We start from the raw sequence: 14,383 nt of genomic DNA on the forward strand, positions 1-14,383 counted from the left end.
TTGCCTTGTTGTTGATAGCCAACATCCCATGGGACTATGCATGGCAGGGGCGTCCTCCTCCCTGAGTCAAGCATTCTTGACCTCATACCTCCTGACCCTCTCACTTCGGGGCCCAGCTGGGGTCCTTCCTCTTCATCCAGAGGCACTGACTGCTGCCTTCTGCCGCCTCCGATACAGCTCTGATTGCCGAACGCTGGCTCTGGTCCTTAATTCCCAGGTCTCTTAGCAGTCTGGTAGTAGATGTTGCAACAAAACCTCTGCAGCCCACCTCCACTGGTCGGACTTCTGTGTTCCAGCGATGATGCCGTGCTTCGGCAGCTAGATCGGCATAGCGGAGATGTTTTCGCTCATAAGCCTCATCTACCGAGTCCTCCCAGGGTACTGTGACCTCAATAATGAAGACCTTCTTTAGCGAACGGGACCAGAGCACCATGTCAGGTCTTAGGGTGGTGGTTGCGATCTCCGGAGGAAACACAAGTTGCCGACCAATGTCAGCTAGCATTTTCCAGTTGCGGGCCAAGCGCAGCTGGTCTCGCTCTGATGTTGTAGAGCTGCTCTTTTGTGGTTTTGCCCCTTCGCGGACAAAAGTCGTCGCTTGTCCTCCAGAGCAGATGCAAGGTTTTTTAGGACTTGGTTGTGACGCCAAGTGTAGCGTCCTTGGGTGAGGCTTGTTTTACACCCTGTGAGAATGTGCCTGAGGTTGGCTGGCATGGAACAGAGGGCACATTCCGGATCTTCACCATACCATTGGTGAAGATTAACTGGTGTTGGAAGGACGTCATATGTTGCTCTGGTGGAAAAGCTCAACCGCTTCTCTTCCATGGCCCACAGATCCTTCCAGCTGATCTTCCTCCACACTGTCCCATCGAGTCCACTGTCCCTGTTTGGAAAGAGAGACTGCCTTGGCCCACCTTGCAGCCTCCTCCTGATGGCGTACTTCCTGCACTACCATCATCCGCCGCTCTGGTGCAGTGGCCTTACTCCAAACAGCATGGCTAGTTAGCCCAAGGCCTTCTCTCCCTTGCTGAACATGACCCACAATGTCAGCATGTCTGAGGGCTGCTGTTGCCTCCTGGAGTGCCTTTCCTGGCCTCCATTTGCGCCCAGTTGCCAAGGTCGGTGCGTTGTTGCTCACCACTGGTTCTCGAGATTCATTCAGCAGCTTGAGGACACCATCTCCATAGAGGCCTATGGTGGTAAGGCATCGTGGAACTCTGAGCCACTTCTTTAGGTAGGCTGTGACTCCTCTTTCTATCTTCTCCACTATTGAGATTGGAACCTCATACACTACTAGGGGCCACAACACCCGGGGTAGGAGACCAAACTGCAGACACCAGGCCTTTAACTTTCCAGGTAGCTGGGTGTTGTCGATGGACTGTAGGCTTCTACTGATGTCTTTGCGCAGCTGTTGCACCTGGTCTTTGTCCTTCAGGCTTGCATCATACCACCTTCCAAGGCTTTTTACTGGCTGCTCAGACACTGTTGGGATTTGGTCATCTCCGATGAAGAATTTCAGGTCAGAGAGTACTCCCTTCACAATCGAGATGCTGCGTGACATGGATGGTTTAATCTTCATACGGGCCCAGCTGATGTTCTCCTCGAGTTTTCTGAGCAGTCTCTTGGTGCATGGAACAGTGGTGGTCAGTGTTGTAATGTCGTCCATGTAGGCTCTGAGTGGAGGGAGGCGGAAACCAGAGTCGACTCGCTGTCCACCAGCAACCCATTTTGAGGATCTGATGATAACCTCCATTGCCATTATAATTGCTTACTTTATTCACATTAAACATCGGATGACGTGATTATTTTCTCTTTAATATAGATGATGCTGAGTCATTAATAAGTCGTGTCCAAAAAATATTATAGTGTAGCCTACCAATTTACTTTTGTCACCGATGTAGTCTGCGCTGTAAGCGATTATAACAGGCGTTTTATACAGGCGTTTACCTAGCTTGTTTAATAACATCTTACACACACCCATAGTGTACGCATATACAAGTCTTGTACGTTAGATTAGACTAGTGCGGGTGCGCATTTAGATTTTCCCGCGTTCACTATGATTTAGTCGGTTTCATAGACAGTAAAAGAAATGGACACAGCGACCCCATTGGAACTCATTTGAGACAAGTGAAGCCCATTTTAGCGATTTTTAGCTCTTCCGTTTCTGACGCGCAGACTCAAATTAAGCTTGATGACGTCAGCAACCTGTCTGACAGATGTAAATCTTCTAGTAGCTGTGCGTGCAAACTGCCATCGTTAATCTTGCAGAGACGGCGAGCTTGAGCGGGGAGTTCTTTGGCGGGAGTGGGCAGGAGTAAGTATTCTGATTAATTATTTTGTATAGTATTTTAAAATGTAACGCCAGGGCTTGTATCTATGGGCTTCTCTCTTGACGTCTCCCCGATTGCCTGCGAGCTTCTCCTCCTGTCTGTACGGTAATTTCTCTACTGTGCGACAGAGAGTCAAGTGTTTATGATGCAATCGTTAGCATATTTTTACAAAAACTGTTTCTACGGGGCCATAATTTAACATAGAAGGTAATGGAGCCCTTTATACATTGTCGTGTATCTTTAGAAATAAATAATGGACAAATGGAGTCTTTAAATGCCTCAGATGTAAAGTTATTCGCTGTCAAAGTGACGCCCAAATGAATGGGAGTCAATGGGATGCTAACGCAAGTGAAGTTCTGCTACAAGATGGCGGCACGCGCCCGACTTCAACATCCGGTCGACTTCCTTCCCGCCTGGTCGGTTTCAGTGGCGGCTCGTCAGGGGAGGCACAGTTTCCCCCAAATTTTGAGGTGAAAATGAGGAAGATTTAATGTTAATAAAATTCACTATTCATTTCAGTTCATGTCTCAGAATGTATATATTTTTGTTTGTAATTCCACAGTTGTAATACCATTACATGAAAGCTCCGCTTTTCTATCGCGAATGTGCCGAATCTGCTGATGTAATTACAACCGCTAAGTGAAAGAGAAGGGGAGGGGGAGGCCAGGGGAACCAATCAGCATCGAGTGTTCACTTTCAGCGCTGAGGAGTACTGAGAAAAGTAACATCATAGAGGAGGCTAGCCTCCCTTCTGGAATATCAACCAACCATCATAGAGACATAAATTAGATGCTATTAGTTTGAACCTGTTTTTATACAGTATATGATTTGAACGTCTCCCGGAGTGGCTGGACTGATAATTTACCAAGTATTTATAATGAGTAGCGATATTGAATATATTTTCTTTATGGTTTCTGACTAAAAGCTGCCAACAAGCCATTTTAAAGTGGTTTTTAAAATTCAAAATTTTAAAATTCACAAGCTGCCACTGGTTAGTTTATTTCATTTAATATAGTTAATCGAATATAGCATCATACTAATAGTGCAGTTGTTCTCCAAATATTAGCATAACAAATGTGATTTAGATTTTTATAAAAATTGAATAAACAAGAAGTTTATTGCCTGTTTTAGCTCTTTCACCAACGAATAAAGTTGAAAACTAAACTACAGCAGTAACATCACTAATTGCGTCTTTGGGAAACACACTGAGGAGGTGTTTCCTAACTGAGTGAATCCACTTTTTGAACAAATCAGTCATTGACGTAATTATTTTTTTTGTTATTTCCCCCTGTCTTTCACGTCTATACCGATCCCACTATACAGTTGTGTGAGGGTGTATGACTAAGAGTGTGTATGCCTTCATTTTGCTAGGTATGGCAAATGTTTTTATATAGGCTATGCATGTTTTAATTATAACTGTGAAGCAACAACATTGCTATTAAATGTGCTATATAAATAAATAAAATTTGAAGTTAAGTTCAAATTCCATTGTATTTTGGTGGCTTGATTTTGTAAACAACTTCAAAAACGTTGCAAAAAAAAATTATTTTGAAGAATGTTTTCGTCCATTTAGTCAGCTTTTTCATTGAACCAAAAATAAACTTTGCGAAGAAGGATAATGGAACGGTCTCCATGCAATATTAAGGCTTTCCTCTCTGTACACATATTCTTAAGTACAATTTTGCCTGTTTTATTGGTGTCCCCTTCAAAACTTGCTCATGAGAAATGTTATGTTTATTGTCCCCCCCAACATTTAGATGAGATTTTCGCCCCTGTTTGTAGTATATAAACAAATCATTATTATTTGTTATTGTCCAGCAGATATAGATTTCTAAGCCAATTAAAAGCTAGAAATTAGAGAAAAATGACAGTTGCCTATAGTATCCACTACCAGTAAAACGTTTTTGAACAGTAAGCTTTTTAATGTTTTTTAAAGATGTCTCGCCTGCATTTATTTGATCCAAGTACTGCAAATCAGTGGAATTTAGAAATATTTTAACTAGCCTATTTAAAATAGCTTTTTTCTATTTTAATATATTTAAAAATGTTATTTATTGAGATTCCAAAGCTGATTTTTTTTGCATCATTACTCCAGTCACACGATCCTTCAGAAATAATTCTGATATCCTGATTTGCTGCTAAAAAAAAGAAGAAAAAACTCATTATGATAATGTTGAAAACAGCTGAGTAGAATTTTTTTCAGGTTTCTTTGATGAATAGACAGTTCAGAAGAGCAGCGTTTATCTGAAATAGCAATCTCTTGTAAAAAGGATGTCTTTATCATCACTTTTGATACATTTAAAGAATCCTTGCTAAATAAAAGCATTAATTTCTATAATTTATTTAAAAAAAAATAATAATAATAATAATAACAATAATAAAAAAAAATATATATATATATATAAGAGGGGCTGTAGACCATAGGAGGAAACGTCCGTCTCTTGAAAATGGGTCCGTCAAAATAATGCAGGCATACACAAACTGAAACCTTTACTGCCTTTTATTTGACAGAGCTCATAAATCTCACTATATATATATATATATATTTATTTATTTTTTATTTTTTTTAGAGGTGGGCATAGATTAATTTTTTTAATCTAGATTAATCTCACTGTAATCTTGAAATTAATCTAGATTAAAATGGCTCATTTGAATTCTGCCAAAGGCATTCAGAATATGTGTGCTACCCAAATAAAATAATGACTAAAAGTAAGTCTTTTAGAACGGTTTTCTAAAGCCGGGTGGTGCATTAGACCAGGGGCTGTTTCCTGTTTCCAAAATGGTTTCCATTGGGAAGTTTCTTTAAAAAAAAAATTCCTGAAGCAAACCCGGCGGCTTCAGCTGCATCCATGTTAGCACGTCATGTTTGATGTAGTAATTTCTAGGGCTTGGGCATCTTGACGTCTTTACTTGGCGTGGCCGCCATGTTGATGGCCTCCTTTACTGCTACTCGGACTACTGCACAATGTTTAGACGTACTCCCTCTCATCCGTGTGTCTTCATTTGATTAATTAAAAATCTATTTCAACCATGGTAAACCATTGCTGTATTGTGGGGTGTAACAGCGCAACATGTAATCGACATGGGGAAAATATAAATGAGAATGGATTAACTTTCCACTGCTTTCCTGCTTGGAGGTGAGACCACGGAGACCATAACATCTGAAGATTCATTTATATAGCTTAAGTCAACATTGAACATTGAAAATAAGGGAAATTTCCCGGGTTACTCATCCAAAACACGGGAAATTTCATTATTCATCTTTTTGTAGCTATCCCCCTGCTGACAGCAGATATCCGTACTACAAAACTGCTTCACTAACTAACGTTAAGCGATTTGTGAAGCTAGGTCTAACGTGACTTTGCTTACAGATTGGCGTGAAATCGTGCTCTCACATCAACCACGCTGTTATCTTAAAAAGCCCAACATCACGCTAAGGTTGCTTTCAAGCAAGAAAAATGATGCTTTGAAAACATCTGTTCGCTGGAAGGGCAAGGAGTAGCAACAGGACAACAGCACAGAGACTTGACAGGTCTGATGGAGGGTTGACCGCTATTAACTACACTTTTGAAACACATAGTTAAAAGTCCATGTGTGAATGGTTGTTAGCCGTTACTAGCAGTTCCTAAACTAGCAACTAGTTGGAGCACAGCTTAACTTTGTACGGATTAATGTATACTGTTTGCCGCTGTTCCGGTTCTATGATCTGCAGCTCCTGACCCCATCCATTTGTGAACTGTACATGAGACTTCAATGACTTGTAGCTTCGGAACTGTTCTGAAGTGTAGACGCTCACAAAACAAACAAGGTAGCCGAGGATATCTGTAATGCAAAAGTGTGGCAGCAAGTCGTCGTCGGTACTCCACTCTTTGTTGGGAATTTCATATGGATCCAAACCGTTAATAGTTAATAGTACCCTATTTAGCGTGTCCTTATAAATCCCACAACCTTTCCGCGATTTTAACATCTTTTTTCTTTCTCCCAACTCTGCTTCTTCTCATTCGACTTGCTGTATGTTTACATTCGCGAGGCCATCAACATGGCCGCCATGTCCCAGAATGCAACGCGGCACCCAAGCCCTGTAGGCATACACACAGGTTCGAAGACTCGTTCTCGCCCCCTACAGTGCAATTCGGTTAGGTATACATCCACGCCAAAATATCAAGGTGAAAGTCATCATAGCTCGCCTAATATAGACCCAGCTCTCAACCCAACTTTGAGAATAGATTAACAGTGATATTATTTTTATCGCCCGATAAGTGTCTCCCGTTAACGTATATATATATATATATATATATATATATATATGTCTCTGTGTGTGTGTGTGTGTGTGTGTGTAATTTCTGTCCCCCTCACTTCTACGCCCCTGACTTTAACAAATAAGCGCAAGTCAACCTTCCATAACAAACAAGACCACAGAGAGACGCCAAAGGACTACCTACACAGATCCATGCAGAATAACTAAACACACCAGACCATTCTAAATGTGAGGAAACTCAACGATCGGAAGGCAGGTCGATGACATCATTGAATAGTTCCTCTGTCAGAACAAGTGAATTTGAAGCGTTTGATGCCCATATGTACTTAACTGATACTCAGAAAGTCCTCCAAAAAACATTTTAGTTAGCATCAGTTATAAAGTTCATTTAGTCTTACATAAATAAATGCAAGGGGTTGATCCATGTCACACAGTAAGTGTGATAATATTCCCAAACTCCTAAACACTTGAAAATGAACCTATATAGCAATCTTATTATTCATATAAAAAAATTAATCCATTCTGGTCGCTGTAACAGAGGACTACAAGACTACACAGGCACACTGTATGAACCTACAATCATATATATATATATATATATATATATATATATATATATATATAAAATTGGTGTTTGCCCACTTCCAGCCTTTATCACATCCATGGGAATCTGGGAGGAAGAGAGTACGCACTGAATGTGACTCCCATCTTATCTCTGGTTGGTGAAACTGGGGTTGTTACAACTCTTCCTGTTACAGTGTTCCTGTAGCTCAACTGGTAGAGCATTGCATTAACAAGCAAGCAAGCGCAAAGTTGGGGGTTCGATTCCCCGGGAACACATGATAGGTAAAAACTGATAGCCTGAAAGCACTGCACTGTAAATCGCTTTGGATAAAAGTGTCTGCTAAATGCACCAATTTAAATTACAACCATACTCTGTCTGCAGTCTCCCCTACTTGAATATAATGTGTGTAATACTGTGCATGGTTTAATCTGGCTTTCAGTTCAATAAGAATAAATAATGCTTAATTTTTCTTAAACTAAAGTGAGCATGCTGTTATTTGTAATGTATTTTACTGCAGGTAACAAATTCCAGCAAAAAAAAAAAGAAAAAAAGGGGGGGTGGGGTTTTCTGGGATTGGGATTTTCCCATGGTCTTTTTTAAATTGGATTGGATGGGAGTGCTTTGAAAATCCACTCCCATGTCACCCTCCAGTCCCCATGATGTGGTATATTGTATAAAAATGAGCCAATACTCTAAATGTCCAGGGGCCCGTTCTTCGTACGTCTCTAACTCACCTAGCTGATTTGATTGTTGATGATTTGGCATGATCTTGGATTGTTTGGTTCTTCGAAGCTCATCCTAGACTTGCTGTCATAGCAACAGGTGCGCAATCTTAAACCTGCTCGCGAGCAGGCTTATTTCATGTTAAAAGGATTAGATCCCGTCTTTATAAGCGGAGGTGATATGGGAAGTCTTTCGCAGCCATGTCTTGTCTGCTTTTACGTCAGGAACCTGTTGCTGAAGGTGCCAGAATAATTTGAAGAGCTTTTCAAATTAATCGCGTTTTGCGAGATTGACACGATCCTTTAGCGCAGCACGATAATCTACTGATCGAGAGATATCGTTTTTATCGGATTTTTTTTGGCCATTGCAGGTACATTATAATTGTTAATGAAGATCATGCAATCATGATCATACCAAAAAGTAGCCTAGAACTTACAGTATTTGTTTATCAGGCTTCCCTAATGTTATTGGTACCATGCACACACATCCTCATCAAGGCCCCACCTGGCCCCAATGAAGGGGATTTTGTGAAACGAAAGGGATTTCACAGTGTAAATGTGCAGGTAAATTACCATTACGATTATTAATATTCCAGATTAGCAATAAAAAAAAAAAAAAATTAAAAGTAGTGTAATCAGAAAGTATGCGGTTGACTGATTACAAATATTTTAGATGGTGTGTGACTCAGTGGTCCACATCACATTTATGCACATTTATACGTGGTAAGGAAAATATTTATTTAAAACTCACTGTATTACATAATTTTATTCTGAGCCTAAAAAAACAGTATGCCTGCAGGGAGTACTTCATGACACCATTCCCTGACCCAAACCCTGGACCACAAACCAGTTACAATGCAGCTCTAGCCGGGACAAGGGCATGTATTGAAATGACCTTTGGTTAACTAAAGGGAAGATTTCAGTGTCTTAAGGGTCTGAGGGTTGCACCTGACAGGGCCTGTGACATTATTGCATGTGCCATCCTCCAAAATATTGCCACCATCAGAAAAGAGAGGATCCCTGTGGTGGAGGTGCAGCCTGATGATGACCTCCAGCCAGTGCACTTGGACCAACCTAGTTTTAAACCTTCATTAAATAGAAGACAAGACAACATGCTTAGTTCATGGAGTTTTATTTCAATTATTATTTCTCAAGAAAAGCCAGTGATGGTCATCTTTTGCCTGCAATAAGATATATTGTTATCCAAGGGCAGCAATAGTGCTCTTTGTGAAAAATAGTGTGTTAGCACTTACTCTGAAGTTACTTTTGAAGCAACTTAATCTCTAGTGCCAGATTTTTCTTCTTTAAGGTGTCAAGTTCAATTTCTCCCCTTAGTTTTAGTTTTTTAAGATCAAAATACTCCATTTTTTGTTGAAGATTCCGTTTATATAGAGTACGGATATCCCCCTGTGCCATTAAAAAAAATAATAATTAAAATAAAAATCTACACAAGCCTCATGCAACAGAAAAAGGAAAAGTAGACTGCCTGCCTCTGTATCACTTTGTGCTGTAGGCGTTTCCTCCTGCAACTCATATTGCAGTCAGAAATAATATACACACCTATAAATTAAATAGTTATTTGTGCACTTACAAGTACTTCCTCCAAAGGACAGTCATCTGAGAGGGTTTTTTCACTGTCCGATGCAAAAGAAAAATGGGTATTACAAAGTGTTGCACTTTCTTTCCTTTTGATGTAAAGTTAGAAATGTCCACTTACTGCACACATTTCATCAACCACTTTCTTGGGAACAGGTAAAAGTGTTGGTGTATTAATTTAAAACTACACAAAAGAGGAGAACTCAATGGCATTACAATACACTACGAAAAATATGATCAATAACATTGCAAAATATTTTTACATTAAGTTACAGATTTCACATTCACAAGTCTGTTGAAATGACTGTACAAGTCATTTGGATTAGACAAACGCAGCAAAATGATTTAAAACTCATTTACCTGTAATTAAGGCGTTGCTGTTACTGGTCCCTGGCTTTAGGTCTAAGGAAGAGCTGCCCCCAGGGATGTCCTTTACAATGGGTCGGTTCTCCTTTAGCCCAAGGGTCAGCTCTTCAGTCGGGGTATAATGTGGGTGTGCAGGACCACCACCTGTTTTTCTCTGCTCCGCCTTTTTCTTAATTGCGGATTATAAACTGACACACATCATTTAAAAATGTTTTTGGTAACAGATACTAAACCGTAGAAGAAGAAAGGATTACCAGTTTGAAGAATATTCTTGTACTTCACGTTTACTTGTTCCCATGTTCTAGTGTCCAGAGCTGGCTCTGACAAAGCAATTATGAAATTATTAAAATATATACACCGTAAGTGATAACCGTAACCTGGAAGACTTACACATTTAATTTGTCTGCTACTTTTTGCCAGCCCTCTCTCCTGGCTTTTGCACACTTTGAAGTTTTTCCTGACATTTTAATTTTTTCAAACTCCACATACCCATCCAGTAATAATTCTTGCTCTGTTGCGTTGAAAAACAGAGCACGCTCTTTGGCCATGGTGAACAGCCAATAGCAGCGTTGCTGATCAAGGTTTCTATTATCGATACATATTCCCTTTTAGACAAGTGCATGAACGCGCAATTATCACAAACTCAATCAGGTCTTAGGGAGAGTTACTTAAAGCACTGATGCCAGAGAGCAGTTATGCAAGAAAACAGACAAGTGATCTCAACACTTCAACTCAAGCAATTATTTATTTGAGGATGGACAAGTCTTTGTAAACCATGAACAAACAGGGAAAACATTCCATAAGAATAAAAAGCACCAAACTGAGACATGCGCCAGTAAGTGTCATGCAAAGTTCCCATGATCATTTCAACAAGTACATCCCCCACCATGACCATATCTGCAACCACCTCTGCAGCCACAACTCTGGCCCTGACAGCTTCCCTGACCCTGGCCGCTCCCCTGACTGTGGCCCTGGCCCCTACCCTGGCCATTGCCCCTTCCCTTAACCTGACCGCTTCCCTGGCCCCGACCATGGCCCTGGCCGCTTCCCTGACCGCTTCCCTTGCCCTGACCGCTTCCCTGGCCCTGGCCACTTCCCTGACCACTTCCCTGGCCCTGACCATGGCCGCTTTCCTGACCCTTGCCCTGACCACTTCCCTGGCCCCGGCCGTGGCCGCTTCCCTGGCCCAGACCCTTGCCCTGACCGCTACCTTGGCCGCTTCCCTGACCCTTGCCCTGACCGCTTCCCTGGCCCTGACCACTTCCCTGGCCCTGACCATGGCCGCTTCCCTGACCCTTGCCCTGACCGCTTCCCTGGCCCCGGCCGTGGCCCTGGCTGCTCCCCTGGCCGTGGCCCTGGCCGCTTCCCTGGCCCAGACCCTTGCCCTGACCACTACCTTGGCCGCTTCCCTGGCCCTGACCACTTCCCTGGCCCTGACCACTTCCCTGGCCCTGACCACTTCCCTGGCCCTGACCATGGCCGCTCCCCTGGCCCTTGCCCTGACCACTTCCCTGGCCCTGACCACTTCCGTGGCCGCTTCCCTGACCGTGGCCGCTTCCCTGGCCGCTACCCTGAGCGCTTCCCTGGCCCTGACCCTTGCCCTGACTGCTTCCATTGCCCTGACCGCTACCCTGGCCCTGGCCTCTTCCCTGGCCACGTGGTTCACTGCATGAAAAGCCACCAGCGGTTGGGCAACATTTCTGTGTGGCAGGACACTGGCTATCACGGACACAGCTTTCAGCACGCAGTGGAATCATCTCCGGTAGGGGACATTGACCCGGCTTCACTGTGTGGACAAATGGTCTGCTTTAGTTTGTGCATATAGACTATAAGCCACATCAATATACAGTACTCAAAGCTTGAAGATCAAGTATTACCTACTACGAATTAAATTCTAAGTATTACTCCACTTCATTTTGCAAGACATCTTATGCTCAAAACTACCCCAAGTGCTGAATTCAAACCTACTTTAGAGGACAGCAGAAGGAAAAGTTTCTGCTCAAACTTACATTGAATTCAACTCATTACTCTTGTGTGTGGACCCTTAGTGTCTATTATCATCATTATCAATAAAAAACTCACAGGAAACGGGCAGTACACAAACAGGCCCCCCCTCAAATTGACAGCATTTGTGTCCTCTAGGGCAGTCTTCATCAGAAGAACATCCTCGACGGGACCGCACAACCGGCAGTTTCGCTGGACATAAACCATCCACTAGAGGATTCAAAAGGATCATTAGTGCCATTTCAACATTTGTAAATCAGGGATTTCTCAATGGGTCTCAAACCTAAATACTAATTAGTTATGTCGGTTTCACATCAAAAAAAGGTTTTAAAACCCATTACTAATTCCTAAACCATTACTTCTACAGACAAAATGTCACAAATGCCGCATTTCCACCGAAATGACAGGAACAATTGTACCAGGAACTTTCCCCCCAGACCGGTTGCTTTCTGCGTTTGCCCTGCAGTCAAAAGTACCATGAGATTAGGCAAATAGTCTGGTGACATAGGTCTGTGCACATTTCTCAATATGAAGTATGCAAATATCAGAATTGCGTCGTCGGTAGTTGAGACTTTATGAGTCTGATTCGAAAGTGATCTCCCACGGAAAGGATGAAGCAGGTTGAATAATTCTGCAAAAAGCAGCGTACTTTATAACGGTCCACTCGCCTTGGCTACTGCAGTTTTCCCTCACTGTACATGTACAATAAGGCAAAATGATCTTAATGACTCCTTACATTTTCATTTAAATAGCTGCAGAAATGTAGTTCAGGGAAATGTGTAACGTTAGGCCTATATAGCCTACATTACAGTGAAAAAATATCAAATGGTGTGGCCTCGATTTTCTTTCATTTTAACAATAGATTGGGGAACAGATTACCGGTAAGGTTTACCAAAAATGCTGTTTGAACTCAACTAATCAGCATTTTCAGCACCCAAATCCCAGCCCCAAAAGTTACGGACCTTTGAAATGGTTTTCACACCTTTGAAAAACTAGTACCTTGCCAGCAGGGTCTTCCTGAGGGGCTATTATTTACCCAGAACTTTATTTAGATCCTGGTTCCTGTGGTAGAAACACACATAGTAGTAGCCCAAAGTCCCTAGTTCCTGGGTAAAGTTCCAGCAGTGGAAACGCGGCTTTGTTTCTGCATTTCTTCTGGCTGTGTAATGAAGTCAACAGATCTTCTCACCTGTGGTTTGTCTTTGAATAGCATGAGTTATGCTCAAGTATCCGAACAGACACGAATAAACAGCAATCAATGAGAAACACACTCGAGCAGTCATCCTCCTGACCTGCGATCTCACAATGCTCTCTGCTGGCAAATGTACTGAATTGGTGCGTCAGGATCAGTGGACAGCACAATGTACAAAACTAAAACAAATACGTCCTAGTGCAGTATCAACCACTGGGAAATGGGGTTTTAAAGATCCAAGGAAATCAGGTCAATTCTAACCCTGATCAAACTCACCTGATTCTAGTAATCTGAAATGCCTTGATTAGCTTGTACAGGTGTGTTTGATTGGGGTTGGATGAGCTGAATGCTGTGTTCATGGAAGGCTATGTCATAATAATTAAGGTAGCCTAATTAAGAGTGAATGAATCTGCAGTGGTCAGGTGGTTCAGTGGTCATGTTGTGGTACTACGTGTGTTTGACTTCATGCAGCGCTGCACAGACCAAGCAGTGTGTGCCGCTTCTTATTCTTTTTAATTATCCAGAACAAAACATACAACAGTAATGTGTAAGAGTGTGCAAGACATTAATTCAGTAATCAACAACTATATATTTGTGGAAAATTTTACAAGTCTTGTTTGCTTTTTTTTATTAACAATGGTTCTCCAAACTGGTTCAGTAGTCCTTAAAGGCCGTGTTGCAGGGATCATATCTATCATATAGATAGATAGACTAGATATATAGATAGATAGACAGACAGACAGATAGATATTGACCAACATCGACCAAAACGCACTATCATGGGACAGCACCGCCCACACAAGCACCTGCGTCAGACAGGCGGTTACGTTTGCAACAACATTTTCACCGGAGGAGGAGATAAACGCTTAGAAACGTCCATATAGCTAACATGATGCCTTCTATTTCTAGATGACAAAGACAAAGTTTACCAGTTCTACAACACTATGACTAAGGTTACTGGTACTTATCTAAACTAACGTCATGATCACTGCCACTAGATATAAAGAAAACGTTGATTTTTCACTCGGTGCTATTTAATGACAGTAAAAAAAATATATGTGTCGTTATTGTGCACTGCTGCTCGTAGACTAGCTCCAGTGATCATTGCTGCATTGCTAAATGATAGCAACTCACCAGGACACTTTTCCAACTTTCCACTCATTCTCCTCGGACCATGCATTTAATTGGCTTTGACGGACATCAGTTCTTGGCAATTCCTCATTTGCTCTCTCACGTCTGGCTGGTTTGAAATTACACGGCTGCGGGCCATCATACATGTTGGCTCTTGCCACTTTTTCCTCATCCCAGTCAGTCGCTATAGTTCTGATGCTGCGTTCCAGGCAGGTTTTTGAG

General features: G+C 42.0%; 3 protein-coding genes across 4 annotated transcripts in view; 1 reads left to right on the forward strand and 2 right to left on the reverse strand.

Annotated features, from left to right (window-relative positions):
• LOC132157976 (uncharacterized) overlaps positions 1 to 14,383 on the forward strand; it is a 220,972-nt gene that overhangs the window by 35,443 nt on the left and 171,146 nt on the right. The gene's annotated exons all lie outside the window — the stretch shown is intronic.
• Positions 10,588 to 14,383, reverse strand: part of LOC132158992 (uncharacterized) — a 39,024-nt gene continuing 35,228 nt past the window's right edge. The window contains exon 5 of the mRNA XM_059568637.1: positions 10,588 to 10,763. Coding sequence (XP_059424620.1) covers positions 10,701 to 10,763 — 63 coding nt within the window. The 3' untranslated portion in view covers positions 10,588 to 10,700. The remainder of the gene's footprint in view (positions 10,764 to 14,383) is intronic.
• LOC132157961 (uncharacterized) lies at positions 10,770 to 13,191 on the reverse strand (the record flags this gene model as incomplete). The annotated part of the gene is made up of 2 exons (XM_059567197.1): positions 13,028 to 13,191; positions 10,770 to 11,620 (listed from the first exon to the last, which is right to left on the reverse strand). Coding segments are annotated over exons 1-2 (945 nt in total), but the record flags the coding sequence as incomplete, so codon positions are not given.

Source organism: Carassius carassius, chromosome 15 (assembly GCF_963082965.1).
Source record: "Carassius carassius chromosome 15, fCarCar2.1, whole genome shotgun sequence".
Taxonomy (NCBI): domain Eukaryota; kingdom Metazoa; phylum Chordata; class Actinopteri; order Cypriniformes; family Cyprinidae; genus Carassius; species Carassius carassius.